At 25.0% G+C, this 12,582-nt stretch overlaps 1 protein-coding gene across 1 annotated transcript; it reads left to right on the forward strand.

Annotated features, from left to right (window-relative positions):
• The first annotated feature begins 1,580 nt into the window (after positions 1-1,580).
• Positions 1,581-10,080, forward strand: LOC136082745 (uncharacterized). The gene is made up of 2 exons (XM_065802167.1): positions 1,581-1,782; positions 8,810-10,080. The coding sequence occupies exons 1-2, from the start codon at positions 1,581-1,583 to the stop codon at positions 10,078-10,080; spliced, it is 1,473 nt and encodes a 490-aa protein (XP_065658239.1).
• Positions 10,081-12,582: the final 2,502 nt, after the last annotated feature.

The raw sequence follows: 12,582 nt of genomic DNA on the forward strand, positions 1-12,582 counted from the left end.
AATAAGAAAGTAAAAATCGAGCACTATGAATTCTAATATATATACTAGGTTGACAAATTTGTTGGATATTTTAAAACCCAGGCAGGACTTTAAGATTTGTTCTATAAACTTTAAGGTTCCTTTTCAATCCAATATATAAAATTCTTTCAAATATATTGGATTGAATATTAATCACAGAAAAAAAAACATGTAAAAATTAAAAAATTAGTCTGCAGGATCTTCAGAAACTGACAAAAAAGCACGAATTCGCTCTCAAAGTGATATTATATTATTCGGTTACGTATGAAAAACTTTTTGATTTTCTAGTAAACCGTTTCCAGATACGGAGCAAACTTAAACCTGGATATTTTTTATTATAGATACCCGAAAGGATAAAGATAATTTTTCTGAAATTGTCTTCGATCCCAAAAAATCAAAGATTATTTTTAAGAAAAATTATCGTTGATTCTTTGCGATAACCTGACCCTGATAATTTAGACAATATTAACCTTAATAGCTTAATAACAATTTTTCATTTATATTTGTTTTTCTTTAAGGTAAAAAGACTAATTGAGCTTAGTGCAACTTGTTTGAAGGGAATATTGTTATTAGCTTTGTTGCATCAAGTTCAGCAAGTATATCAAAGATCTTCGACTTTAAATAATTCTCGTTGTATTGTTGTAAAAAATTATTGTTAAAAAAGCAAAAATTTGAAAAGAAGTTCATCAATTCATCATCAAATAAACAGTATCAATTAAAATTATACAACTTATTTCATTGTGAACATTGCTTTCATATGCACCCTTATTCATTTGTTAAGGGGGGAAAAAATTCCCTTAAATTTTTAATAATTAAATTAAAATAAAAAGAGATTTTGTTTTTAAATTCTTAGGTGTTGATGAGAACATTACTTGGAATCAACATATTATATCATAGTATCCACCATGTTAACTTTTTATTAACTGTAACATGGTACCCACCATATTAAGTATGTTTCTAAAAGCATATATTATGTTTCAATCATAGCTCGAACTTATCTCAATAAGAAAAACTTAAGACAACTTTATTTCTCATTTATTCACAGCTACACTGATTATGCTAATATTGCCGGGGGAAGTTACATTGTTAGAAACGAGTCATTTGCATAACTAACTTTGCTGATCATTTTTCTCATTGAAAAACAAAATCGTTTGTTAAAAAAAATATAAATTTTTTTAACGAACGAAAATCCTAAATATCTTATCGTGACCGCAATGTAAAAAACTTGCTTTTTCGAATTTTTATTTTGATTGATCTAATTCTATTCGTCATTTTAAAAACAAGAAAGTTTAATTTTTTCCCTCGATAACATTTTAGAGTATTACTAATTATTTTATCTATTATTTTAATTTAATATTTAGATTTTTAATGCTATTTTTATTTTTCTCTAAAGTAATGTAGTTATTTTGTTTACAATCTTTTTAACTTTAAATTTAAGACTGATATTAGCGAACTTTTTTGCCTAGCTTATCTTGTTTACATTTTTGCTTATGTAGAAGTCTTTTAATAGTTTTATAGTATGACGACCAACATTGTAAACTTATAGAAAAAAAACTCTCTTAATGGTTTTTCATGAGCAGCTCCGAAACTGGTTTGAAGAAGTGCGTTTTTGCAATAACCTCTCTCTGCAACAGAAATATCTTGGTCTAGAAGAGCAAGGGGAACCCAAGTTACATCAAGGTGCCATGAATGTTATTCCATTTAAACTATCGTCGCATCAATTCCATTTAAAACTTTTTCGGAATACTGAACATGTTGTTATACGTATTTTCTATGTTTCGTCATTTCGCCCGTCGAAAACCAAGTGTCCATTTTTTGTGTTTCCAAGAAAATCAAGTTTTAAAATTTGATTTGTAAAGAATTTCTCCTAGAATTTGTTTACTAATTTAATAAATATTTAAAAAAGTTGTATCATTCTTGAGACTAGATTTATTGGACACATACTGATTGATTGTTGATATTTATTGATAATAAACAGAAAAAACACAAAATGCGGACATACGGCCTCTTGGTTCTCGGCTGACATTTGTCAATACGCTTTTATACCTTGAAAAGGCGTAAGGTAAAGAAGTCTTTAAAAATAGTATTATTATCGACTTTTGAATTTGAAAAATCAAGCAGTCAATTTAATCGACTATGGGTTTCCTACTAATCGACTAAAAGTTGATTTATTCGAATTTTTAACTTTTGTTTATTTAATGACAATACTGTTATAATTATTGCATACTTTTTTTGTGTTTCTTTACCTTTTTAAAATTCATAGCATGTTTGCAATATTTCTTTAATATTAAACTTTCTGTTGCAATCTTAAACTTTCTGTTGCAATCTTAAACTTTCTGTTGCAATCTTAAACTTTCTGTTGCAATCTTAAACTTTCTGTTGCAATCTTAAACTTTCTGTTGCAATCTTAAACTTTCTTATTTCATTAATTTTTATTTTTCCTTTTTTCCATGTTGTGATTTTCATAAATACTTTTAGGGCCGTTCCAAGCTAGCTCGGGGTGCTGGGGTATAATCAAATTGTGTAGCTTCAAAATCTAAATGTCGTCTATACAATAACATTGTAAAGATGATAAACAAAAAGTTTATACAAACTTTTTGATATTTAACAAGTATTTAAAACGGTTCCTTAGTCATTGGGGTCTGGGAGTAAATTATCTTGTTGTCGGAGCAACCCTGTTCTCATTTTGTTTTGCTCCAGTATTTTTATGATAATTACTTGTTTAAAAAAATGAAAAGCGAATATAAATTACTTTATTATTTTTAATGCGATTTTTAAGGAAAAAAAGTTTATTCTTATATTTTGACTTAATCAACTTTTTTTCGACTTTCAATTTCAAAAATGTATTAACCAATTTTAGTTGACTTTAGAAAATATATTATTCAATTTAGTAGACAGTCAATTTATTTAAATGTCATAACAAAACTATTTAAAAACCAGACGAAATAAAAGATTGATTTGGCCATTGCCTTAGACTTGATTCTTTTGATTTTCTGATTGTTCTTAAGAAAACAAGTAAACGCACTTTCATGAATCGCATCATATGTCTTTCAAACAACGTGAACTTATACTTTCTTTATTTAGTACTTCAAACTTCTCATACTGCCCACTTATATGGTTGTTTCACAGTAAGAAACTAAATAATCGCATAAATCGAATCCATGAGAGAGCTCTAAGAATTACCTCTAGAGACTATGAATCTTCATTTGAAACTCTTTTAATAAACAGCGGTTCTTTAATTATACACCAAATATACCTGCATTGTTAAGTCACTGAGGTTTTCAAAGTAAAATTACAAGTTGCGTCTATATCTGTGAATGAAGTTTTTAAGTTTCTCAAATCAAATCTGAGATAAGAAAAACCAAACTCTACCAATATTCGTACAATAAAATATGGATTGGAATCTCTATTATTTTTGAAGGATAAATGTCAGTTGACTTAAATTAGCCAATTATAGAGCTATCAATGTAACAACCATATGTGTCAACTATAATTAAATTACAAATAAATAAATTACAAATAAATAAATTACAAATAAATAAATTACAAATAAATAAATTACAAATAAATAAATTACAAATAAATAAATTACAAATAAATAAATTACAAATAAATAAATTACAAATAAATAAATTACAAATAAATAAATTACAAATAAATAAATTACAAATAAATAAATTACAAATAAATAAATTACAAATAAATAAATTAGAAATAAATAAATTACAAATAAATAAATTACAAATAAATAAATTACAAATAAATAAACTGCAATTACAATATCTGAACCTTAAGATAATAGGTAGCTTTGGGCATAAAACGTGCATGAGACAAGCACCCTAGCTTAAACTTGAAAAATTCTTTTAGAACATAAGTACATCAGAGTCAATTTTAATAACTTCTTGTAAACTCTGGGGAAATGTTTTAGTTAATCGATTAAACAAGCGATATTATCCCTACAAAAATTATCGTATAAAATTAATAAATTAAATGAAGTTAAAATTAACAATACATATTTACAACAATTCGCCATATAACACATATCAGCACCATATCAACCAAAGTACTGCTGCAATACAAATTGTATTGGTCGATTATAAGCAATTTTATTTAATTTAATCAAAAGTTAATCAGATAAACCACCTTCTAGTTATTTTAAACCCTAGAAACCCACACATAATAATAATAATAATTTTTGAAATAAAATAGTAATAACAATTTTTTTAAACAATGATAGAGATTAATAAGAACAGTATTTCAAATTGAAACCTAAAATATCTATTAAAGCTCTTTAACAAGGGAGTTCAAAACTTTTATAAGTGCAAAAATTATAATTCCTACCTTAAAAATTTGTCCGCGAATAATCCATTTTTGTTACCTCCGTCTAACCAAGATTTTTTAAATTCAAAAAGAATACAGTAGTTGGGAAACTGACAAGACCAGAGCATTTTGCGATTTTATTTGGTCCAACATAACAACTAATAAACTTTTTGGTTACACTATGGAATTGATTCAGGTAAGTGTTAGGGGGAGGTTACTCTCATTGAAAAAGAAATTAAGACCTATTTTGACATTTAAAGTAAAACTTTTATAGTTTAGTATAAAACTTTTCAAGTTTTCAACTTTGTCCGTCACTTTATAAATTTCTTAAACAATTTATAAAGTTTTTAATACGGACCGAGTAATAAAATACTATTTTGTAATGAAAAATAACTAATTTGCTTTTTCAGCAGTTTCTGAAGATCCTGTAGACTAATTATTTGATTTTCACAACATTCTCCTTTTCTGTAATTAATATTCAATCCAACATATATGTATGTATGTATATATATATATATATATATATATATATATATATATATATATATATATATATATATATATATATATACATACCATTTATATTAAGTTTGCTTAATAAATTTTAAGGTCCCCACAAAATGTATGAAACACCTAACATATTTGACAACACATAGTGTATATATATATATATATATATATATATATATATATATATATATATATATATATATATATATATATATATATATATATATATATATATATATATCTCAATTAAATAAAAAGAGGATGCTTTACAAAAAACTGCAATAAATTTTTTGATTTTAAAAGATTTTGTATAGTTAGCTTAAGTTAAAATAATAAGTTTTACTCGCAAATATTTTTTCATTCTTGTCTCTAGCGCCTTGATATAGAATGGCTTCATACACAACGAATACACCAATTAATACACCACAAAATTAATACACCATCTAACTGCTTTATTGCTTTAAAAGATTATAAAAATAAATTTTTTAAACAAACCTTAAGTCCGTTTTTTTATCTGGCAAAAGAATCCACAAATTAATTTTATCTGTCATTACTGAGCTAGTCTCGATATAGTCTCAATATAGTCTGAATCCATGGAAAAGCGAAAATGAAATGAAAACGAAAAAAAAACAAAAACGAAAAACGCAAAACGTTTGACCATTGTTTCAGAGGTAAAAAAAAAGAGAAAGATTTTAATAAATATCAATTTTTTTATCGACCGTGACGCAGTGGTTAGAGCGTTTGCTCAATAAGCAAGAGATTCAAAGCCAGCGTTTGAAGCGAGCTCTAGGCATATTTCGCACCATTGATTGGAAAGGAGGCGTGTACATCCTAGTTTAATGCTCTTCCGCGGTACTCTTTGACAATACCGTTAGGCCTTCTTAGGTTAGTCGTTAGGTTTCTAGAACAAAAAATTTAAAAAAAAAACATTTCTTTTATCGTTCTATCAATAAAAAATCTTTTGAATGACGCATTTAAATTTGCTGAGCAATATGTAACCATTTTTAGATTTAGCTAAGCAATACGCAAAACAAAAATAAGATAATTGAAAAAGCCCAAAAATCAAAGATTAAATTAAAATTGATGAAAAAAGAAGATGAAATTTTAAAATTGAATAATATGAAACTTATTGCTTTTAAAGCAAAAATTAAAGATTACGTCTAATTAATAAAATTACTTTCATCTTTCTCTTATATTGTAAAATCTTTTATTTTTATGCTCGTGTAAATACATAAACTCTGTATTTTAACGCACTGTAACAGTTTTTATTAATTAAGAATTTTTATTTTTTAGTTTTATCCAATTTTTGTTGCCTTCACCAATTTTTGTTTCCTTCACCAATTTTTAAAACCGTACAAAATAAAATCAACCGCACTGAAAAAATTAACCGCATCAATTAATAGGTTGTTTAGCTTAAATTTTTTGCCTGCCTGTACTTTTTTAGTATAACTATTTTTTCAGTTTTCCAGATGTAGAATTTATTAATAAAGTTTAAAATGTTCGTACGCTCTTATTTTAAGTATTACCTGATCATTTTTTACCTGCACATTTAACTACAACAACTTAAATAAAATTATTAGTATTGTTATTACTTTTGAATTTAATATCTACATTTTTTGTGTATTACACTTGGAGTCATCTTTTATTGTTAGTTATTTAACTTTGACGAACAACTGAAAACAATCGAGTAATGGCTACACTATCTTTAATAAATTTTATTTTTTGTCTAAAATTTATACTTGAGAAAACAGGGGTAACTTTTTGTATTTTGTTGCCAAACTTTATTTATTTTTCAGAATTCACATAATGTTCTTGTAAAAAAAATTTTTTTTCTAAATCTTTTTATTTAAAGTTTTGATTTTTAATTAGACTTAAATGAAAAAACTAAAAATTAAAAAATGATGAGTCACCCTCCTCCTCTTTCCCTTAACTTGTGTGGGAACAAACCTTAGTTTTAGAAAAATAATCAAATAAGAAAAAAAATGTATTATTATAAACACAGTGGCGTAAATAAATGGAAAACCTGCTCAAAAAAAAAAAGAAAAAAAAAAAGAAGCTAAAATAGTGTTTTTTCATCAATGCGTTTTAATAACGGAAAATGAAAGTTTTTTGATTTTTTCTATTTTAACTAAAAATCACTTGGAGCACACAGAATATTTAAAAATTTGTATGAGTTATGAAAACGCGAAGGCGGTAAAGATTTCAAAAGTTTTTCAAAGAAAAGAAGTAGAGGAACAAAATTATTTTTTGAGCATGAAGGAACAGAAACAGACTAATTGACAAATTACGTGATAATGAATACCAACAATACTTCGAAAATTAATTTCAGTACAACTGAATTTAAATAAAAAAGAATGTTTAGTTATAATTTAATTGAAGAAAACAAGCAATTTTTCTTTTACTTTATTTTCACAAGCTCAACAAATCGTATCAAAAATTAATTTAAGTTTAATTCTGTAGGAATATGAAACGTTGCAATAGACTTGCTTGTTTTCTAAATACTAGATGTACAAACTGATGTATAAGTTAACCATTTTTAATACAATTTCTTTAAAAAAGAAATTAAATTCTTTATTAATAATAAATTTTAAAAAATTATTTTAGTAAATTAAGCAGCCTAATAAAAATAAAAACGGCCATAAATATTGTATTCTGTGGCTGCGCAAACGGAATTTTGTTCGAAACTGTTTACAGTAACGTTGTTGTTATTATATTTTCATTTGGTAAATATCATTGTGTTAGGCTAAGAATAAATTCCGAAAACATTGGCATAAGTTCAAACTGTCGTCAGTGCAAATTGGCATTAATGCGAATTTTCATAAATGCGAAAAAAAAAAAAATGACTTGGGCGCAATATGAAATATATATACGTACATACATATATATACATAAACATACGTATATATATATATATATATATATATATATATATATATATATATATATATATATATATACATATATAAATATATATATATATATATATATATATATATATATATACATACATACATACATATATATATATATATATATATATATATATATATAATATATATATATATATATATATATATGTATATATATATATATATATATATATATTTATATTTATATATATTTATATTTATATATAAATATATGTATATATATATATATATGTATATATATATATATATATATATATATATATATATATATATATATATATATATATATATATATATATATATATGTATATATATATATATAAATGTATATATATATATATATATAAATATATATATATATATATATATATATATGTGTATATATATGTATATATATATATATATATATATATATATATTATTTTTAAAAATAACACGATGTTTTTTATTCTTGACATGTTTCGTAAAATTTTATTTACATTTTCAAAAGATTATTTTACAATAATAAAAAACTCTGAAATATATATTAAAAAATAGAAGTCTTTACAGAGAAATATTAACGGACAAAAAATTATACATAATAAACCAATATATTTATTACAAAATAACTCGGTAAATAACCAATAAAAATAACCAACTGTCAAAAAATATATATATATATAAATAAACTGACAGTAAAATTAAATAGATAAGTTTATAGTATAATGTAAAGCTTGTTTATTAAGTGAGGGACTTTCCCACTTAATGTGGAGGGCTTCTTTTATCTTTAACTTGTGTTTGTTTGGGGCATTATCCAAAATCTCAAAAGAATCACAGTTAGCCAAATTTTTGCAATTAAGAGATAAATTTAAGTGTTTAAATATATGAGATTGTTTATCACTTTTAAGGTGCTCATTTATTCTAGTTGCCAAGTGTCTGGAAATAAATAATTCGACCTATCATCTCAACAATCGGAACATATAACTACAACCTTGCCAAACATCTCTCTCATTTATTGTCTCCATATATACCTAAACAATTTTGCACTTTAGACTCATTTTCTTTTGTTGAAGAATTAAAACAAATTAATGTAACTAATAAATTTATTGTTTCATATGATGTTGAAAGTTTGTTCACGAATATTCCTCTTAAAGAAACCATCAACATTGCAACTGATTTGTTTTTTAAAGATAAAACTAACTCAAAACGTTTTTCAAAAGTTCAATTTAAAAAATTACTTCAGATTTCCACATCAGGTTCACATTTTCTATTTGGCGGTAAATATTACGATCAAACAGATGGCGTTGCTATGGGTTCTCCTTTAGCGCCCATCTTAGCGAATATTTTCGTCGGTTATCATGAACAAACATGGGTCAATAACTGCTCTTTTACAGCACCATTTTTTTATAAACGGTATGTCGATGACATAATTGCTATTTTTAATTCTGAATATGAAGCTCAAGAATTTTTCAAACACCTCAATAAACAACATAAAAATCTGAAATTTACTATGGAAAAAGAACAAGATAACCAGATTGCTTTTTTAGATGTACTTATTAAAAAATCCAACTCGTTTACGACTTCAGTTTATCACAAAAAAACGTATACAGGTCTTTTACAAAATTTTTTTAGTTTTATTCCCTCTTGCTACAAATTTGGACTTGTTCGGTGTTTGATTGATCGTACATTTAAAATTAATAATTCTTGGTTTGGTTTTGATAAAGATATTAAGAATCTATCATTAGTTCTACAAAATAATGAATTTCCACAAAAAATTATTGACTATGAAATTAAATCCTATATTGATAAGAAAATGAACCCATCTGTGTCTAACATTGTTAATAGCTTAAATATAAGATACTTTAAACTTCCATACATTGGAATGTACTCTAATTACACTAAAAGGAAAATTTCAAAAATTGTTCATAAATATTGCAAGGATATTCTAATAAAATTAATTTTCACTACTAATAAAATACAAGATTGTTTTTGCTTAAAAGAGTCACTTCCTAAACTGCTTAAATCTCATGTTGTCTATAAATTTTCTTGCGCTGGCTGTAATGCCAGTTATATTGGAGAAACCTCCAGACACTTGGCAACTAGAATAAATGAGCACCTTAAAAGTGATAAACAATCTCATATATTTAAACACTTAAATTTATCTCTTAATTGCAAAAATTTGGCTAACTGTGATTCTTTTGAGATTTTGGATAATGCCCCAAACAAACACAAGTTAAAGATAAAAGAAGCCCTCCACATTAAGTGGGAAAGTCCCTCACTTAATAAACAAGCTTTACATTATACTATAAACTTATCTATTTAATTTTACTGTCAGTTTATTTATATATATATATATTTTTTGACAGTTGGTTATTTTTATTGGTTATTTACCGAGTTATTTTGTAATAAATATATTGGTTTATTATGTATAATTTTTTGTCCGTTAATATTTCTCTGTAAAGACTTCTATTTTTTAATATATATTTCAGAGTTTTTTATTATTGTAAAATAATCTTTTGAAAATGTAAATAAAATTTTACGAAACATGTCAAGAATAAAAAACATCGTGTTATTTTTAAAAATAATTACTTATTTTATGCTATTACGACGTTCAACATATATATATATATATATATATATATATATATATATATATATGTATGTATATATATATATACATATATATATATATATATATATATATATATATATATATATATATATATATATATATATATATATATATATATATATATATGGTCGCGAGCGGTGAATTGTACACAGCAGTAAATTTCGATGTTTTTGTTTCTTTGTACCTGAAATTAATTAGGTTTTAATAATTTGTATTATTATTTGAAATATATTGAAGTATTTTCTCCTCTTAGTTATGGATTAGTTATGAAATAAAAAATACAGAATATGTAACCATGGAATTACGAGACGAAAAGATAAAAAGTAACCAAAATTACTGCTTATTAAAAAGATTTAGAAAAACAAGAACATTATATGAATTCTGAAAGATAAATAAAGTTTGGCAACAAAATACAAAAAGGTTACCCCTGTTTTCTCAAGTATAAATTTTAGACAAAAAATAAAATTTATTATAGATAGTGTACCCATTACTTGATTGTTTTCAGTTGTTCGTCAAAGTTAAATAACTAACAATAAAAGATGACTTCAAGTGTAATATTCAAAAAATGTAGATATTAAATTCAAAAGTAATAACTATAACAACAACCCTGGCCACTCTGTCCCTGGGAACTTTGGAAATTCCACTGAGTATATATATATATATATATATATATATATATATATATATATATATATATATATATATATACTCATATATATATATATACTCAGTGGAATTTCCAAAGTTCCCATGGACAGACTGGCCAGGGTTGTTGGGGGATTTACCCCTGGGTCTCACTATAAATCAAGATGGCATACAAATTAATAATAATTATGTATTGTTTATTTGGATCAATTTTGCAAAGACAATAAATATGCTAGTTATTTCTACGATTAAAATATAAAATGTTTAATAAAATATATAAAGACATTGTAAAGCAGCTTTATATTATTACTGATTAGTGTGTAAATTTTCTTGAGAAAGAGACTAAAAAATTAATTTATTATAAAAAAACATTAAATTTAGTGTTTTTATCGAGTCATGCTTATATATTTTATATAAGCCCAGGGACCTAAAAAGGATAAAAATGTGCTGCTACAAAATTATTTTTGGGTTCCCCTTTCTAACGACGATTATTTTATAAAGACATTCAGAACTAGGGTTTGGACAAAAACCGACTTTTTGAAAAGCCGGTTTTCGAATTCCAAATTCCCAAAAACACCGGTTTCAACCAATTTTTTAAATAAAAATTAAATAATGAGAAATACTTAATTTATATTAATTTCGCTAATCGTATTTTTTCGTAAGGAAATAGGATTTGAAAAAACATGTCCATCGAACCGTGGCTAAGTCTTATTCTAATTTTAAACACAAAATTGCCTGCAATTGAAAATACGCGTTTACTAGGTGCTGAGCTCGGTTTTATAGTTTTAAGTACATCAAATTACAAATCTAACTTTTTGGTTCTTATATGCGTTGCCTCAAATAATGAAAACTCAGCTTTCAGTGTCTTTGGGTTATTGAGGTTTTCTACAGGCTCTTCAAGAAACTTATTAATTGAATTTTCCATGACCTCGTTTAATAAAGCTTTACTCTGATGAGCAGCTTTTTCAATTTCTCTTGGTCTGAATTGGTGTTCACAGTTTTGAAACATTGTTGACTTTTCAGACAACTTAACAATGTCGATTTTTTAAGCTAAGGGTAGAGCGGGACTAGTAGAGCAATTTTTACTAAATCTCATTAACATTACGTCAAAGATCTCATTAACGGTACGTCAGATTTATATAATTTTTTCATTGTTTGAAAGATAATTTAACCTGCTAAAAACTTGTTAAGAAAAAAGTATAGTTTTTAATTTTTTAAGTAATTTGAGAATTAGTGTAAAGTAAGATAAGTAATCAACAAATAAAATGCTTGGTACGAAACTTGGGTAAATCATCAATAAAACTTTCACTAACAATGGGGTTCCCCAGGGTTTTATTTTAGAACCACTGTTGTTCCTAGAGTACATTAATGATTTAAATTTAGCAACAGACCTGTTAATCGTATTCTTTTTGTGGATGATTCCAATCTTTTTTATTCCCACAGAGATATTAATACACTATTTGAAACAACAAACGAACAATTATCGAAAGTTAACGAGTGGTTTATAAGTAAGAAACTTTCTCTAAATGTGGATAAACCAAATTTATT

The sequence above is a fragment of the Hydra vulgaris genome, chromosome 07, assembly GCF_038396675.1.
Source record: "Hydra vulgaris chromosome 07, alternate assembly HydraT2T_AEP".
In the NCBI taxonomy this organism is placed as follows: Eukaryota; Metazoa; Cnidaria; class Hydrozoa; order Anthoathecata; family Hydridae; genus Hydra; species Hydra vulgaris.

Excerpts from the sequence above, each read along its gene's own strand:
- LOC136082745 (XM_065802167.1), top strand. The coding sequence starts at position 1,581 with ATGGTTTTTCATGAGCAGCTCCGAAACTGGTTTGAAGAAGTGCGTTTT. Across the intron at positions 1,783-8,809 it reads TACTGAACATGTTGTTATAC|ACTCATTTTCTTTTGTTGAA; the intron begins GTATTTTCTATG and ends TTTGCACTTTAG.